Source organism: Vulpes lagopus, chromosome 8 (assembly GCF_018345385.1).
Source record: "Vulpes lagopus strain Blue_001 chromosome 8, ASM1834538v1, whole genome shotgun sequence".
In the NCBI taxonomy this organism is placed as follows: domain Eukaryota; kingdom Metazoa; phylum Chordata; class Mammalia; order Carnivora; family Canidae; genus Vulpes; species Vulpes lagopus.
Window position 1 is genome coordinate 107,800,307 of NC_054831.1, and position 18,842 is coordinate 107,819,148.

The window sequence follows — 18,842 nt, forward strand, 5'->3', positions numbered from 1 at the left end:
TTCACGAACTGAACATGCTCATGTCTAGAAGAATGTTCCCAGCATCCCAGAAGCCCCCATGGTGCTCCCTTATACCCCAAGAGGGATGCCTGTTTTGATACCATCGATTAGTTTGCCTGATTTTTTTCCATATAAATGGAATCCTGCAACATGTACTTTTTTATATCTGGAATCTTCTGATATTGTATATATGAAGAATCTTCTGTGTTATTTCCTATGGTTATAGTTCATTTGTGTTCACCGAGCCTAAGTAGAATTTCATAACCTATCACTGATATTTTAGGCTAGATCATTCATTCATTCTTTATTGCAGAGAGCTGTCCTGTGCATTGTGGGATGTTTAGCAGCATACCAGATGCCAGTAGCACTCTCATGCTAGTTATGACAACCAAAAATGTCCCAAGACCACAATTTATGTCTCTATTCTGCATTTTGGTCGTTTACAGCTTGGTACTAATATTAATACTGATGCCATGAACATTCTAGTACATGCTTTTTAGTGGACACAATGTGCATCTTGGTTGAGTTGTTCATCGTTCTTGTTCATTGGATGGATGGATGAGTAGATGGATGGGGGTGGTGGGGGTGGAGCAGAACCTAGGAGCAGAATTGTTGAGCTAAAGTTTAGTTTGCCTAGATACCACCAGTTTTCCGAAGTGGTTGTACAGGTTGACCCTTCCACTGGGAAAGCTATTTGAGAGGCCCAGTTGCTTCTCATCCTCCCGACTCCTACTTATTTTATGCATACTAGTAGGTGGCATTTCATATCCCTGATGACTGAAGAATTTATCACTTTCATGTGTTTTGGGCCAGTTTAAAAACTAACATTGAGGGACGCTTGGGTGGCTCAGCGATTGAGCATCTGCCTTCAGCTCAGGCCATGATCCCGGGATCCTTGATCGAGTCCTGCATCAGGCTCCTCACAGGGAACCTGCTTCTCCCTCTGCATCCCCCACCCCCACTCTCTGTCTCTCATGAATAAATAAATAAAATCTTAAAAAAAACAAAACAACTAACACTGAGTGCTTTCTATGTGCCACCTCTGGTCCTCTGCTTTACAAGTCTTAAGACAACAACAATGCCATCCTATGTCACAGATAGCTCAATAGTGGCTGGTAGGAAGCAGAGCTGGGATGCTATCCTTTGCAGTCTAATGCGGGAGCCCCCGAGTTCTGGAGCTTTCACCTTGGCCTTGCCACTCCCGTCAGCTGGACCACCATAGCCAGGTTGAGATCTTCCCAGTTGTTTGAAGATGTCTGTGGGACCATCTGCAGCGGTGCCACAAAGACTCAACATTCCAGTGGAAAGAAGGAGAGAAAATAAATGAGGGAAGTGGCCAAGGTGGGTGGGGTGGGGGTGATCTCAGGCTATAAAGAAGGGAAGGAGAAAAAGTATCCAAGTTTCACTGAAATTTGTGAAACATGAGGCATAAGCGGCAAATGAAAAGTATGTTTATTTACCGGAAAGTCATGAGGAGCAGGAGCAGACTGGGGTGCAGGGAGGTGGTGTGGCAGTGAGGTTGGATGCCCAAGGGGGTGATCATTTGCTGGGAGTCGGAAGCCTGGTGGCCAGGCTGTGGGGGAAGTTTCTTGCTCTGGTAGCTTTGGCAGAGGCCCCATGAGGGGCATCAAACAAAGACTTTCAGGAACTCCACCAGGCGGGGGTCCTTGTGGAGCTTTTCCTCCAGAGCCAGGTATTTCAGCGGGGCCAGCTCCTTGTGCCTGAGATCAGAGGGAGGAACGGGAGATGGTGAGGGCCCACAAAGCTCTGCCCCAGCCTCCCGAGGGTCCTCTCCAGCTCCCCCGCCACTCACCGGTTGAGCCGCTGCTCCAGGATGCGGATGCGGAACATGGCCTGAGAGCAGTAACTCAGGTACCAGTCTTCGTCCTCGGCCGTCAGGGTCACCTGGTTCTCCTGGTACCACTGCTGCTTCTTCTGCAGCTCCTGGGTCTCCTGCAGGTGCAAGGAGGAGAGAGCAGGAGGGTGGATTAGGGCTGACTCTCAGACAGCCTCATGAGGGCTGGCCCTGCCGCCACCACCCACAGAAGGTAGAGGCGGGGTCCACAAAATGTCTTGCGTGGGAGTCAGCGGGGACTTTTATAGAGGGATGCCCTGTCCATGAGGAGCAGGGCTCACTGCCAAGACAGACTTGTGAACAAGTTTCCAACATTTTCAGAGCGTGTCAGAAAATGAAGGGCATCGTATACCCCTGGCACACACCATAGAGCATGTTGTGAAGATTAAATGGTATAATGCATGGAAACTACATGGTATGTAGCGGGAAGAAACGAGGCAAGGACTAGGAGTGGTATAATGCACCCCTCTTACATCCACACATCCACCCCATCCACCCCTCCATCCACCCTTCCACCCAATAAACAAGAACAAGGAAGGACAACTCAGTCTTTTGGAAACTCCAAGCACTGATAGACTCCCTCACGGGTCCCTCACAATTGTATCAGAGACGGTGAGCTGATAGCCCCGGGTCCATTTTCTGGATGTGGACACCGAGGTTCCCTCCCCTGCCCGGACTCTGGCCACACCTTCTCAAAACAGGCTTGGATGAGGTTGGCCTTGTCGATGAGGCGCTGCTTGAAGTCACTGAGGCACTCGTCCTTGATACACATGGCTTGCCAGCGTGTCAGCTTGTTTCCCGGTGGGAGCTGGGCCAGGAATGGGGCCAGGTAGTCCAGCTGGGCCTCCACCTGCCGCAGGTGCTCCTCATGCATCACGCGCTCCTGTGGGCAGTGTTGGCGGGGCCGGGGGGGGGAGGTGGTCAGCTGGGTCACCTCATCCAGGTGCCTGGCACCTCTGTGACTGAGACATCTGAGAGGAACTATGTGCTGTCCCTCATAGCCAACTCCATCAAACATGAGTTCAGGCAGCTAACGCTCAGCAGATGCTTGCTCAATAAATGATAATAAATGGTGGTTAGAGTAATGTTAAGTTGAAAACTGCTGGTAACTGCCTTCCTTTCTTACCCGGGGCCTTATGGCCTATATCGGCGGATAGGGGGCCAGTGAGGCTGGGGATGTGGGGGTCAACATCCATCCCTGGGATCTGAAACCCATCCGTCCCTGGGATCTGATGCCCTGTTCTGCCTCACCAACCCCTAACTATTTTTAGAAGTCCTCCCTTGGTTGATGTAGGGGATTCAAAGCTGCCTTGAAACCCCAGCTGGGCCTTGTAGCCCTGAGGGTGTAATCCGAATGTCCTGAGCTGCTGTGGCCAGAGGTGGCTCACTGGGGCTGCGGGCCCAGGTCCTGACCTTGGGGAGAGCCCTGAGTGGAGGTGGGTACATGATTTTCCTTCTTTCTCCATGCAGTAGAGGCCTCTACAGCTTGGCCATAGCCCCTGGAGATGGGGGGAGACCTGGTCTGGATCCTGCATGCTCTTTGGAGTTCATCCTAGAAATGGCCAGCTCCACAGCAAGGATGACCGCAATGATGTCAATAATGTCATCCCCTATAAAGAGCCTCCGGCAGCCTCCCTAATCATCCTCACCACCTTGGAGGCCTGGTTGTTGTTGGTGGTGGGTGTGTACAGGAAACGCCAGGGCCTGGGCCAGGGAACAAGGCTCACCATGGCCTCCCGATACTCTTTGCTCTTCTCGTTGCGCTTGGTGTCATAGATGGAGATGGCCAGTGTGTGCGCGTCGTCCTCCTCCTCTTGAAGCTTCAGGATCTCCAGCACCTGAATTGGGAAGTAGGGGAGGGCAAGGTTAAGACACTCTCCACTCCTGCCACCTCCCACCTGCCCACACTCCGATGGGACCACCTCTAGCTCTGACTCCCAGGCCTGATGTCTGGACAACTTCTCCTCATTCCTCAGCTTCATCATGGCCTCGTACTGGTACAGAAGCTTCTTGGTGTGCTCCATGGGCTCCACCTGGGACGACAAAAAGCACAGTGACAAGGAGAGGCAGCAGCCGCTAAGGTGGTGGGCAGACTCTGGAGCCAGACTGCTCGGGTTCAGATCTTCCCCCACCATTTTCTAGCTGTGTGACCATAAGCAACTGGCTTAACCTCTCTGGACCTCAGTCTCTTCATCTATAAAAACACAGATAATAAAAGAAGACAAGCTGGAGGCTCAGACTAAGGAATGTGCCAGGAGGGTGAGGATTTCAACGAGGGAAGCCGGCTCTGTAGAGGTGGTGAGACCTTCTCCCATTCCAGTGTTGACCCCGGGATCTGGGGTCGGCTCTCTCCAGGACTGGGGGGAAGGGTCAGTAAGGACAAGTCTTGGCCTGTTGGGTTGTCTTTCTTGGTGGGAAAGGGGGAAGATTTTCAGAGGAGCGGCAGAGACAAGGGTCCCCAGAGGGGAGCTCCTGAGTTTCCCAAGGGGCGGAGATAAAGTTCCCAGCTGGGAACCATGAGTTAGGGTCCCAGGTTCCCCAGGGTGTGGGCGACCCAGAGGGTCCCGGGGCCATCCCCGCCGAGCCCTGGCCACCGCGGTGCCCCAGGCCCACCTCAAAGCTGATACACATGTCGGGCGTCATGATGATCTTGTTGCCCTTGCTGTCCACCTCCGTGCGCCGCAGGAACTCGCGCTTGGAGGCCGTGATGTGGTCGTCCCGGCAGTGGTAGCGCAGCTGGATGCGCTCCTCCTGGATCAGAAATGCGCGCTCCGCCACGTCCTCGTCCGCAGGCTTCTTGGGGTTGCGGGAGAACCGCTCTGTGATTTTCTGGTGGGAAGGGGATTTCTGTGTGTGCCCCTGGGGGCAGAAGTACAGGACGCTCAGGGACCCCGGGCTCTGGGGTCTTGGGGGACCTTCCATGGAGCAGCCCTTCCTGCCGCCGATGGCTCCCCAGGGCCCCTTGGGTCCTCAGCCGGGCCACCTCAGCCCTGATGCTGCGGCATTTCTTCTCTCCCCGCACAGGGTTCTATTTGCTCACCCCAGAGATAGGGAGCTCACCACCTCGCCAGGCACCCTGCTTTATCACTACACATCCCTTCCTGCTGGGAAGAGCTCCTTGGGTAGACAGCCATTAACCACAGCTGCCAGGTCATTTGCAGGGATGTGGAGGGAAAAGGGCCAATTTAATGTGAGGTGAGCGATACAGGGGTCCTACCTTCACTCACACACACCTCAAATAGGTTAGAAAAGACTCCCAAGAACCAAGCCTATGGACACTGACACAGTAATATCTGAGAGCCACCGTTCTAGTGTGCACGTATGGCACAGTGGCAGGGGGCACAATCTCTCCCGCTTTATAACCAGGAGGTGCCCCCTCCTGAAAGGTGTGGCTCCAGCGCTGCAGCAGAGAGTGGGCGCCCTGTGCCCTGCCCCAACGACAGCTCACCACCATCGGCCGGGGGTTTGACTCTGCGCTGTTCAGAGACAACTTCTTCACCCTGGGCCCAAAATCCACGTGGCGGTAGGAGAGGAAGTCAGACCGTCCTCGGTAGTGCTCCGTCATCGAGCTGGGCGTCTCCTCCCGCTTTACCAGGCCGTCCACACGGGCTGTCTCGTAAAACTCCATGACCCGGTCCATCTCGGGTTGCATAGACACGTACGAGTGCGCTGTGGTGGGAGGCGGGGGCCGGGAAGGCAGCAGGGTGAGACCAGGAGTGCGGGCCCCTGGCTTGAGAACCCGGGCCCGGGCCCCAGGGAGAAGGCATGTCCATGGATGCTCGCGGATGAGCAGGACTTATGGAACCAATGCCCCACTGCTGGGTGTTCAGGTTGTTTCTCACCTTTTTGTCATTAGAAACAACAGCATGGTGAACATCTGTGGTGTACATTCTTTAGTTCTTGCCCAGTATTTGCTCAGGACAAATTCTCAGAGGTAGCACAGCTGGTCGAAAAGCGTATGTATTTTAAAGCTATTATTATTTTGCCCAACTACTTTCTAGAAAAGTTGAGCCAGCTTGCTGTCCTATGAGCAGTGACAGGGAGCAACTGTCTGCTGCTTTGCTTACACACTGGTAGGACCATTTTGTCATCTTCGCAACATGAGGCTTGTAAAACGGCTCCTTCCTTCCTTCCTTCCTTCCTTCCTTCCTTCCTTCCTTCCTTCTTTTTCTTTCATTTCAGCTATCAAGTGAGTTTGATCATTTTTAAAGGATATATAATGACACTAGGCTTTTCTTCTCTGTGTCCTTGGTTAGGGCTGTTGATTCTTTCAAGACACATCCTTCCCTCACTTCCCTGCCTCTTGGGCTCATGACCACACCCCTGCCCTCCGCATCGCCCTTGTGGGGGCATTTGTTAGTTTTGTTGCTCTGTGTCCTGACCCCTTAGAAAGGTGGCCTTCAGCATGTGCCCAGCCCTAAGCACAGACTGGGCATGTGGCCCTGGTTTAGACTTTCCTGGAGGGACATTTGTCACATTTTCTGCACTTCCCCTGGCCTCCTGCACATTGGTTTGCTTAGGGAGGCAGGGGTGGGGGCTTATGTTGCTTGTCATACCCTGGGCTCCCACTGGGATCGGCAGCAGGTTCCACTCACCACGCAGAGCCTGGGGATGGCCTGGCTTGAAGTAGTCGATATTCAGACCTGTGCTCTTGTTGATGTGTTTTAGCTCTAGCATATCCTCCCGGTTCTGGTACCACTCCTTTATCTCCAAAGTCTTGGTACCTGCGGGGCACGATCAGTGCTTGCCACAGCCAGGCTGGCTCCCCCAGCCTCTGTCCCACCCTTCCCAGCACACAGGTCAGCGGGGGCCCACACGCACAACAAGTGCCTGGCAGGGACGTGCCCAAGGTCACATAGCCCACTGGGGAACCCAGCTCTCCTGCCCTCGCGGCCGGGGCTGCCCGCCTTACACTCCAAGTCCTCGTAGGTGGTGAGGCGGCACACGAGGCCATTGCTGTTGAGATATGGGGCCCACTTCTCCAGCTTGGCCCTCTTGTACTGGATCACCTTCTTCCCACTGGGGCAGCGGGTCTCGAACGCTGCAGACACAGAGTGGGCTGGGGTCCCGCCTCCCCAGATTGGGGCACTAGAGGGCCAACCCCACTCAGCCACTCATCTGGTCACTGTGCTAAACTCCTCCAGGCCCCAAGTCCACTCCAGGGAGACAGAGGGAAGTAGTCACCAGGGTAGCTCCTGCCCTGGAGGAGTTCTCAGCTTTGAGCCTGACCACAGGAGCTCACTCACCACTCACTCGCTGCCAGGCATCTGCCCATGCAGGTCTCTCTGCGGGAATCACCATCCCCTCCTGCCCTTACTGGGCTGGCTTCTGATCCCTTAAAACCCAGCTCAGACTCCTCCTCCTCTTGGAAGCCCTTCCTGCCCACCTTCTCCCAGTCCCCAAGCGGGCAGCTGGGCTGGGAGCTCCTCCCCTGGTTCCCATGATGCCCTCTCTAGCCCTTCCCACTGTTGGAATAGCCTATGCCCTCCGTGTGGGTCTAGGCCTCCCAGACAGGAACCTCAACAGCCAGTAGATGTTGGCGTGGCTCACAAGTGGCCCTTCCCTGCTGCTTTCTCTGCCTACTCCTCCCTGGGGAGCTGCTCCTCCCTGGTCCTGATGCCTCTGCTCCCCTCTGCCATCTGGGTACTATGCTGTTTGGCCTCCTCCTGGCAGGGGGGTGGGGGAGGGCAACAACCACGTCCTGGTCCTCCATCCTTTATTTATTTATTTATTATTTATTTTTAAAAATATTTTATTTATTTATTCATGAGAGACACAGACTGAGAGAGAGAGAGAGAGAGAGAGGCAGAGACACAGGCAGAGGGAGAAGCAGACTCCATGCAGGGAACCTGATGTGGGACTTGATCCCGGGACTCCAGGATCACACCCTGGACCGAAGGCAGGTGCCAAACCGCTGAGCCACCCAGGGATCCCTCTCCTCCATCCTTTATTATCCACACTCCATCACCCAGCACAGGTTAACCCGGCACCCCTCCCCTCCTCCCCCATACACCAGACTGGTGTCAGGCCCCCAGCCACAGAGCTGAGTGCATGTGACGAGAAGTAGATAGAACAGAGTCACTGGTCAGAGCAGGGTGCATCAGGGCACAGCAGAAGGCAGGAGAGGTGGAAATGAGGGGCTGGGGCAGCCTTCACTGGCTCCCCCACTAACTGGTCCTGGGGAGGCAAGGAACACAAATGTGCATGTACCTTCTGGGGAGATCTCAATCTGCTCCACCCATGAGGGTGGCATGTCGAAACTCTTATCCTCATCCTCCTTGCCCTGTTGGGAGAGGTGGGGAGGGGGCAGGCTCTGGTCAGGGCTGGGCCTTGGAGCGGAAGCTAGAGGCAGAGCCTCTGTCTTGCCCCCCCAGGGCCAAGCCACAGTGGCTGCTAGCTCCCCCAGGGGTGCCAGAGGTCAGGGGCAGTTCTGACCTGGCATGACCCCAGGTAAAGAAGAAGAGGAGGCAGCTCAGGAGCCCCTTGACCCACCTGACCAGGATGGCAATCCCTTGCCCTGCGTGCCCAACACCTGGTCGGTCGGCATGGGCACCAGGACAGCCAGATCCTTCCTAAGAGAGGGGCTTCTGGAGTCGGGTGGCCCTCCAGCCCACATCAGCTAGGGGTCCTGGGCAAGTAAGTCCCTCAACTGCTCTGAGCCTGCATCCTGTTACCTGGACTCCATGGGAGGATTACATGTAGAATGTATATGAACCACTTGAGACACTGCCTCACTACTGTCTTACTCTGCCTTTTTGAGCCTTAGATTCCTCATCTGTAAAATAAGGCCTGGTTTACACAAATGGTTCTCAAGCTAGGTAACTACAGAAAGATTTTCCTCCATTTAAAACTGCCCCCAAACACTGGTCACACCTGGTCCCTCGTCATCTTATCTGTCCACGTCTGGGGGCCAGCAGGGGGCGCCTGTGCCCCAAGACATACTGCCAGGGAGGCTGGCTGATCTCCAGAGATGAGGATGCCATGCCAAGCTCCTCCTAACACTGGTCTAATTTTACCCCCAAGCAGTCCAAAGGAGGTAGAACAGAGTCACTGTTCAGATCCCAGCCTTGGGAGCCAGACAGTCAGATCTCAGGTTCAAGCCCCAGCTCTGCCACTCACTGGCCATTGACATTTGGGTAAATTACTTTCCCCCACCTCCGTGTCAGTCTTCCCATCTGTAAAACGGGATGATGATAATCATAAATGATAATACTAACACCGGCCTCACCAGGTGGTTGTAAAGACTTGGACAAGTTAGTTAATTCAGGTTAAGCACCTGCTAATTCAGGCTAAGTGCCTGCTGGCACTTAGGGCCATGGCAGTGTTACTGAGTGTGATGGGCTGAATTGTCTCTCCCTAATCATGTCCTAAACCCCCAGGACCTCAGAAGGTGACTATATTTGGAGACAGAATCTTTCAAGAGGTAGTTAAGTTAAAGTGAGGACACTAGGGTGGGCCATAATCCAGTGTGACTGGTGTCCTTGCTTGAGGAGTAGATTAAGACACATGTACAGAAGGACCACGTGAGGACACATGCCGAGGAGAGGGGCCTAAGAAGAAGCCAACATGCTGACACCTGGATTTTGGACCTCCAGCTTTCAGAACTGGGAGAAAATTAACTTCTTTGGTTTAAGCCCCTTGGTGGGTGGTACTTGTTATGGCAGCTCTAGCCACCTGCTACCCCTAATACTATTACTGTGGCTGTAACTGATCCCATTCCCCCACCCTCATTTTACATACAGATGATGAGATTGAAACTCTCCATAATTGGGAAGTTTGCCCAGAGTGTCTCAGCCAAGAGTTAAGGACTTTAGGTGCCTGACCGCCAGGCATAGGCCCTCACAGAGGATGTGGGAGAAGGGATGCTGATGCCATGGGGAAGGCCCCTGGCCAATGGAGGGCTGATATGACAGACAAGAAGGGCCTGGAAGCACGTGAGGGGGATCATAGTGGCTATGCAGGAAGGCCTGCAAATGAGGTCAGAGTCACCCCTACTGCAGGGGATATGGCTCTTTATAGAAACAAGGCAACCGCTGACCAGGGTGGACTGTATGTGGGACAGGGGACCCAGATGCAGGTCCCAGCCCTTCCCTACCCCACTGGGGGGTCCTGGGTAGGTCAGTGAACCTGTCTGGGTCTTAATTTGCCCATCTGTAAAATGAGAGCATGGTCCAGGCCCCTCTGCTTTGGAGAACCTATAATTGGTCTATCTGGCCCATCTCCCCCTGCCCCAACCCCACTCAATTCACATACACAAGGTGAGGACGTTGGTCAGGTTGGCCTGAGGCAAGACAGGGTATAAATCCCGCATCCCACCACCCAGCCCCATGCTGCTAAGACCCACCAGGTTCTCCACATCGTCATCGTCATTCATCCCATCATCCTCTTCCTCAGTCAAGGACAGGTGAGATTTATCAGTCCCCAAGAGCAGGTACTCCCACCTCACAGGGTCTCCCAGGTCAAAGATCAAGTCCTGATAGGGGAAGGATGAGCTGAGCACATTCCACAGCCAGCGCAACCCCCTCCTGTTCCACAGGGTGGTGGGGAACAGCTGTACCAGTGTAGAGGAGAGGCCTGGCCAGGGTCTCAGAGGGGCAGAAGGTCAGCTCCAGGCAGCCTATGAGAGTCCACACCCCTCCTCATTTCAACAGGGAAACTGAGGCCCACCCCATTGTCCAGTCTCCCTGTGAAAAAATCCTGCTATTGGCCCTGTGAGATTTGGGACTCCCTGGCCTGGGACCAGCCTGGATGTGGAGGTTATCCTGCACTGACAGGGGAGCGTCCCAGGCAGGGTTTGGAGCAGAGGCAAGCCAGAGGATTTTATGGGAGAGGGAGATGGTGGGTTTGAGAAAGGGCTATCTTATGGTTTTTACTCATGCCAGGGAGAGGGAACAAGGCAGGCCAGCGTGGAATTTCACAGAGGAGCAGAGGAGGCAGATGGGAATTTCTTCTCTGTGGAGTGGGGCTGCCACCTTCTTTTCATCCAGCCTACCTGAGCTCAGGTGTACAGCTCAATGAATTTTCATAAATCCAGATCAAGAAATAAAACATTGCCCACACTCCAGAAAGTCCTCTGTGTCCAGTTATGACCCTCTCCGAAATGTGCACATGTATTTTTAATGTATATAATGGTACTGAGTTTAATATATTATGTACACACACTGACACACATCACATGTGTGTATATACATATATAAATATATGGGAATTCACTGAACTGTACACTTAGGATGAGTACACTTTTCTGCCTGTATATTGCACTTCAATACATTGTTTTTAAAAAATCATTCCTACAAATTAACAATCCACATTTTGTCAGGATACACACATCAAAAGAGAGAAAGTAATCATATTAAAATGGATATTTGTGGACAAAGGAGTGGGCTATGGGGACTCAGCAATGGGAAAAGTCTGGAGCTCTGTGGCAGCCAGCTCGCCCCACAGGGCATCCCCCTCCCCACCCCCAACTGTGCCCATCACACCCACCCCACCTTGGGCCCAGCACCTTGCAGCCGTTCCAACAGTCCTGCATATTGATCCAGTAGTTCTTATGGTTCCAGAGGCTCTCAATGCCTAGGAAGTGGTCATCCTGGGTGCTGTAGCTGCGTGCCGTGAATGGGTCAATGAAAAAGCTCTCAGGTACCTCACGCTTCCCTGACAGCACCACGACCCAGGAGTGCACCCTTAGGCCATGCAGAGGGTCGATCTTTGCTTTCTCCACCTCCTGCACAGGAAAGCTGTGTGACCATGGGCCAATGGGTGGGAAAGGGGGTGTCAGGGGCCCAAACATCTCTCCAGAGCTGGGGAACCAGTGAGAGAGCTGAGTTCTGGTCCAGAGTACAGCTTTGGGTAGCTGCATGACCTTGAGGACATCACCCCACTTCTGAGCCTGTTTTCTGATCAGTAAAATGGGAGAATCTGAGTTTATCTGTAGTTTAAAAACTGAGCCCTTTGGAGCCCTAGGATATCTGGGATTTACTGGCTTTTCTGTACTGTGATTCTGGATAAGATTTCATCCAAAGAAAGGTAAGGGTGTGTCTCCCTTGTCTGCTTCCCTCTGGAAGAAGGGTGACTGTGTCATGTTTACTGGTACATCCACAGAGCCTGGACCAGAAGAGATGCTCAGTAAATACTACATGGAAGGAAAGGGGAGGGAGGGAGGAAAACTGTGGGAGGGAGGGAGGGGGGAGATGAGAGTATGGATAGATGGAAGGAGAACTGGGAGAATGGATGGGACGATGGAGCTGGGAGGATGCAGAGCTGGAAGGATGGGAGGGGAGTGTATGCGGAATGGATGGGTGGATGGAGAGCTGGGAGGATGGATGGGAGGATGGAGAGCTGGGAGGATGGGGAGTTTGTGCAAGTAGATCTTTAGGAAAAGAGTCTGGAACCAGGAGAACATCAGAGCCAGCGTAGAATGAACGGGTGGCCTCAGGCAGCAGAGCTCTCGACATTAGGAATCCACCACAGAAGCTGGCTGACCACCAGTAAGAGGTCCCCACGTGGCTGGGCAGAGGTGGGGGATGGCAGGGTGTGGCGGAGGGGACGTGGACCGGGGTCGTGAACACATCCCCTCCCCGACCTGTCAGTTGTCAGTTGCTAGCAGCCTCTCCTGGAGAGCTGAGCGGGGGCTGAGGGTGCGGACCCACCAGGAGCCGTGCTTCCTCCTCCCTCCGCTGCTTCTCCTCCTGCCCTTTCATCTCCTCCTGCTTCTTCATCTCCTGCTCCTGCTCGAACCTGCTGCTCAGGTCCCTGGGTGGTTTAATGGCGTACTTCTTAGATGGTACCTTTTCTTCCTCCCGAACCATCTGTCACCCAACGAGAGAAGGATCAGCGGCCCTGCATCACCCGCCACTCAGACCAGGAGGTCACATCTGCTCCTGGAGGTACCCACCCCTCCTTACCTCGGGCTCTCAGGCCCCAGTGCAGGAGGCTCCCGCTTCCCTGATTTCAGGGCCTTCAGTAGAATGGGATGGAAATAGTATAAGCCTTCTGCACAGGGCTTGTTCTCGGAACCAAAGACAGGCAACCACCCCCGAGAGGTGCCAGGCACAGCAGAGGTCCGGAGATGTGATCTTCCCCACTCCATTCCCCATGGCCCTGACTGCCTACCATCTGGATCTGACCGAGATCAGGTGTGTCGTCGGGAGCTGGATTGCCCAGCCTCTGTCATTGGAGGGTTTCACATGCTGACTTAAGAGTTTGCTAGGCTAGGAGGGAGAAGAAAGCCTGTGTGTGCATGCATGTGTGAAAGAATATATGCTAGGAGGCAAGAAAAGTGTCCAGGACAGAACATCGTAGAGGCTGCAGATGTCACGGGGGCAGCTTGGAGTCAGCCAGGTGGGGCCTCAGCCCCCGAGGTTCCATTTACCAGCCACATGGCTTTGTACACATTGCCCCATCTCACTGTTCATCTCTATATACTCGTCTGTAAAATAGGAGTGAAAATACCCACCACACAGCGCTATTGTGAGCAGCAACTGAGTCAATGGACATGAAAGTAGTATATAAACCTGAAAATTCTCTTCCTCTAGTGCCTATTATATCATTTTAACTATTAGGATTTGAGCTGAGGTAAGAGCCCCATGTGTGAGCTCACAGGATGGTGGAGCCAAAAGCAATGAGGCTTTTGTTTCATATTTCTGGGGAAAGCGGGTCTGAGTGAGCAAGACTCCCACCTGGTGACTTCCACCTCTCAAGCACCTGTCTCACAGGTGTGACACAGGTGCATGGGCATCAGGACACCCCAGGCCCCTGGATCACCTGCCCTGGGCTGTGGACACCCATAGGAGCTTGACTCTAATCACAGAGTCCAGTTCACCAACAGCATTGTCTGTCTGCACTGTGGCTATTTCCCAAATGCAAAAAGATACTTTTTGATTCCTAAAATTACGTTTATTTAAGAAAGTTTCTTGGGGCCCTGGGTGGCTCAGTGGATGAGTGTCTGCCTTTGGCTCAGGTCGTGATCCTGGGGTCCTGGGATCAAATCCCCCTGCCTATGTCTCTGCCTCTCTCTCTGTGTCTCTCATGAATAAATAAATAAAATATTAAAAAAATAATATTTATTTATTCATGAGAGTCACAGAGACAGAGAGAGAGGCAGAGACACCGGCAGAGGGAGAAGCAGTCTCTATGCAGAGAGCCTGACGTGGGACTCAATCCCAGGTCTCCAGGATCATGCCCTGGGCTGAAGGCGGTGCTAAACCACTGAGTCACCTGGGCTGCCCCTAAATATTATTTTTTAAAAGGAGTGTTTCTTATGTCCTCAGCAGCCTCTAGCCATTTGGGGCCAGTCAACTGGTAGAAAAACACACCCACCACCTGCCAGAGGAGAGGGCTGGTAAAAATTCTTTGCTGTTAAAAAGAGGCCATTTGAGGGGCACCTGGATGGCTCAGTTAAGCATCTGACTCTTGGTTTCAGCTCAGGTCATGATCTCAGAGTCCTGGGTTGGAGCCCTGCATCATCAGGCTCTGTGCTCAGCGGGAGGTCTGCTTCTCGCTCTCCCTCTGCCCCTCCTCTCTCTCTGTCTAATAAATAAAATCTTTTCTTTTTTTTAAAGAGGGGTGTCTTTTGTATTGGAGGGTGGAGGGGGAAAAACAGCAAACAAAATGTCCGTTTGTTTTTTCCTTAACTAGAAAGCGGTTAGGTGGATTTTTATCAAATGCGTAGTGTAAATCTGGGGGAGACTAAGAAACCATGCAGCAGTCACAAAACTCAGCCCATGGGGAACAGTAGCTGAAAGTGAGTTACAACAGGGAAAGGGGAGAGTGGGTTGGAGAACTGGGCTGTGTGTGCCTAGATGCCGGGGACAGACCCACAGTGGCTGGAATGAAGGACAGGGCAGCTGACAGCTGCTCAGGGGTGGCTGGCAGGGCCGGGAGCCACGGGGACGCTCTGCGTTAAGGAGGGTGCTTCTTGCAGGATGCCTATGGCAGCCCAAGCTGCACCTACCTCCTTGTGCTTCATGGTGAGCGGACACACGTCCCGAGTCAGGTCCATGTGGCATATGTCCTGCGAGCCGTAGCCGTTGATGCAGTAGGCGTCATAGCCAGCGCCGATGAGCATGGAGCAGAGCAGCGTGCTGAAGTCAAAGCAGTTCCCCTTCTGGTGCTTGAGCACCGTGGTGGAGGAGTATAGGTGCGAGGGCTGGCCACAGAGGGTTGGTCAGCACTGTCGGTGCCGCAGCCCCCTACCCGTCCCCCCACTGGCCAGCAGCTGGGCACTAGGGCTAAGGCGCAGGCTGGATCCCCACCCCCGACCTGGGCTCCCCCACTTTGTCAGGTTAGGGAGACTGCTAAGAATGGGATGGGACCATGGCCCATGTATATAAAGTACAATCCACATTTGCCTATAATTTTAAGTGGCTGTGGACTTCCTGATGGGAAAGACCCCTGGACTATGGAAGCTTCTGGTCTAATGCTCTCTGATTGGTCATTTAATGGTTTTCTTCCAAAGTTCTCACCTTCTCTTCTGATCTTTCCTTCTCTTCCCTTCCTTAGTTCTCCATTGTGTACCTATCCCTTTCTCCCTCGTTCCCTCCATTCTCAGTTGGGAAACAAATTAAACTGAACAGAAGCCCAAAGATGGGGCCAGGGGTCACAGGCAGCGGGGCCCTCCCCCCCCTTTCCCCATCTCCTGAAGTCTTGAAAGGAACACTCTGAAGGCAGAAGGAGGCAAAGGAGACAAAGAGGTGGAGCCAGGAGACCAGCCTTGCTATGTGACCTCACGCAAGTGGCCATCCTCTCTGAGCCCATTTCCCCACCCCCACTCCCACCCCCTGGGTGGGGTGGTCTCTGAGGGACTCAGATCAGATAGACTATGGGCCATGGCCTGAACCTCCCTGAGTCTCCTGCTCCCTGGCTTCCCATCCTCAGCCTCATGGGCCAAAGGATGCAGCCTGGGGTGGCACTTACTGGCTTGAGGGGGTCAGGCAGGGGCACCATGGAGAGGAAGTCTGATACAAACTGGGCACAGCTGTCCCAGTTGTAGAGCTCAGGGTAGGGCATCAGCGTGGGCCGGATGGTTGTGCTCACAAACTTCTGCAAGGGGAGAGACCACAGGCCCCAAGAAGGACTTCCACCAGGGGAGGCCAGCCCTCCCCCAAAGCCAAGGCCCTGTGTGGGGCGCTGGTTATCCGTGGCCCCTTAGATGGGCATGGGTCTCCAGGTCACCACAGGCCCCTGGGGTGAGTCACATGGAGCCTTCTGGGGCATGCTGGCATTTGAGTTTATGCTGTGCCCAGATATAAGCTCTGACCCGCAGGCTTTGGCTCACCTCCCTCTGCCCTCTGCCCTCCAGCCTCTGTCCTACCCTCTACCACCCGGCCTTACGGGCACTTCGCACTCGTTCAGTGGGTGCAGGAAGAGGGGCACGCGGTCTGGGCACAGGTGGCTGTACTGACGAGAGAAGTTGTCTGCCACTTGCAGCAGGTGTTCCTCCTTGAGCGTGTTGCTTTGGTAGGAGAGGGGTAGCTTGGAGATGTCGATTGAGTCCTTCGTGAAGGTCCTATGCCCACAAGACAGGTGGCTCCCTGGCACCTGGGCTGGCACCCTAGCTGGCGCTAGCCCTTCCTCATGTAATCCTCACAACTGCCCAGAGGGGTATCATTATTATCATGTGCACTTTTAAACAGAGAAGGGAACTGAGGCACAGAGAGGCTGAGTGACTTGCCCAGGGTCACACAGCACACGAGGGGCAGAGAGGGGACCTGGACCAGGCGGATGGAAAGCAGAGCCTATCTGCTTCCCTCTGCATCGGCTCCCACCTCCCAACCCTGGAGCCGCTATTTCTGTCTGGCCCGAAGCCCCAACACGCACAAGGGCTGCTCCGGGACGACGATCTCAATCTCCGACAGCTTCTTCTCCAGGTCTCGGAGCATCTCCTGCGTCATGGGGGCTTCCTCCCTCCGCGCGTCCAGGGGCCTCAGCAGCTTCTCGCCCCGCTCGGCCACCTCTGCCTGCTCGGGTCGCTGCCGCCTCCTCCTCCACTTTCTCCTTCAGGACCTCCATCCCGGGCGGCCTCTGGCTGTCCTGAGCCTGAGTCTCTGTGGGAGGGGTGAACGCACCAAAGGTGGCCCACTTTAGTCACCAAGGTGGCCTGTGTCTCCGGGAGGGGTTGGGGGCGGGAAGCGAGCCCCCCTCAACTTCCCCTCCATCAAGGAGAAAGAAAGTCTTACTTGGTGCCAGCACATCTGTGACACTTTTCCACCGTTTGCAGATCTCCCTATAAGACAGAGACAGAGCAGGTCGCAGCGTGGAAGCTATTGTCAGGGCTGAGCAGGTGGCCCAAAGGTACTAATGCAGTTTTATTTATTTTACTTATTCAACAGTATCTTCTCTTTATGGCAAGTGATGCTAATGCCATAGGGATTAGAGTAAAGAGGAAGGAAAGAAAGGTAACATCACCAGGCTTGGAGCCGAGGCACAGAGAAGGCATGGGCAGGCTGCCACCAGGCACCTGGACAAGTATGTGGGGGGTGACATAGCCTGTGCTCTCCAGGTCAAGCCCTGTGTCAGCCCGCAAGACAGAGGTCGCAGAGAACTGATTGGTGTGGGGAGAAACCCCCACACATTTGGTGACCAGAGGTGTGGGGGGCAAAGTGTCCCTTAGGAGAAGTAAAGGAGAAGCAGAGGAGATAGGGCACTGAATTGAGTTCTTCCCTTACAGACTCTGAGAGGTAGACGCTCCTTCAGTACCCACTTTGCAGATGAGAAAATTGAGACCTAGAGACATTAAGTGCAGTGGCTACAGTCACAGAGCTAATAAGTAGCAGTCTGGGGTTTGAGCCGTATATTTCTGGCTCTGGAAACCATACACCTTAGGACCTACCAGGATCTACTTCCCGATAAAGTTGGGAAGCCCTAGAAGGGATGGGACAGGAGTGGGGTGGGGTGGGGTGGGGGAGAGGTAAGTAAAAAAGGAAGTGGGGAGAAAGCCAAGGTGTCTGTGAGCAGCAGGGGGTTACAACTATGACAGGCACTGAGATGGGCCCCAAGCCCAAGGTCACAGAACACGAGAGGTGGAACTGAGCCAGAACCTGTTATACTAATTTCCCACACCAGGCTGCCCCTTCAGGTACAGCCTGGTTTAGGGAGGGCAGTCCCTGCCCAGAGGACCTCCCCACCCCACAGGCCCTTTTCTGCACCCCGCCTTGGCAGCAACCAGCAACCTACACACACACACACACACACACACACACACACACACACAGCTTCCCCAGAAATATCAGGCCTGGAAGCCCCTCAGCAGAAAAAGCCCTCTTCCCATCACCACCCTACTTCTTACCCCACCACCAGCTACCTCAGGGCCTCTGCTCACTCCTCACCCCTCTGAGGACTGTCTGGGCCATCTGTTAGCCCGTCTCCATGGAAACAGCTTTCCAAGCCGAGTGCAGGGTCTGGGAGAGGAGGCTTCTGGGAAATGCAGTCTTCTGTTGCTGTCTAGATCTGGGCCCAGAAGACTATGTGTGGTAGGTCCTTCAGCAAGTGAGAGGCTGGAGCCAGTTTGTGCCAAGTTGCAAGAGCTGATTGTTAAAATTTCAGAAATGTTTGCAAGCCAGTTGACAAACAGCCACGATTGCACATTAAATTATAGAAACTTATAAATACGGACGCGTGGTTGGCTCAGTGGTTGAGCATCTGCCTTCAGCTCAGGTCATGATCCCGGGGTCCTGGGATTGAGTCCTGCACTGGGCTCCCCACAGGGAGCCTGCCTCTCCCTCTGCCTGTGTCTCTGCCTCTCTGTGTCTCTCATGAATAAATAAATTAAATCTTTAAAAAACCCTTATAAATAAATAGATTATATTAGAAGTGGAGGTAATCAAAACTCTACTTTTTAATTATTTTACTACATTTCACTAGCATGTATATTCTTGAAGTTATTTCCTACTACTGTATCTGTATAACGGAAATGTCACATAATGATAAGCTACTCTGAATTTCTTCCCACCTTCTCTTCAGTGATGTCATGCCAATCGTTTAAAATTGG

The 18,842-nt window shown here is 53.6% G+C and overlaps 1 protein-coding gene across 1 annotated transcript; it reads right to left on the reverse strand.

Annotated features, from left to right (window-relative positions):
• Window positions 1-1,513: 1,513 nt before the first annotated feature.
• On the reverse strand, window positions 1,514-16,864 carry DRC7 (dynein regulatory complex subunit 7). Its single transcript, XM_041767661.1, is given in 18 exon segments — window positions 1,514-1,721; window positions 1,814-1,953; window positions 2,544-2,738; window positions 3,583-3,693; window positions 3,778-3,888; window positions 4,469-4,684; window positions 5,304-5,524; window positions 6,451-6,579; window positions 6,768-6,896; window positions 8,066-8,138; window positions 10,200-10,328; window positions 11,361-11,579; window positions 12,505-12,663; window positions 14,808-15,002; window positions 15,770-15,895; window positions 16,187-16,361; window positions 16,673-16,831; window positions 16,833-16,864. Coding segments are annotated over 18 exon segments (2,613 nt in total). The 3' UTR covers window positions 1,514-1,627.
• Window positions 16,865-18,842: the final 1,978 nt, after the last annotated feature.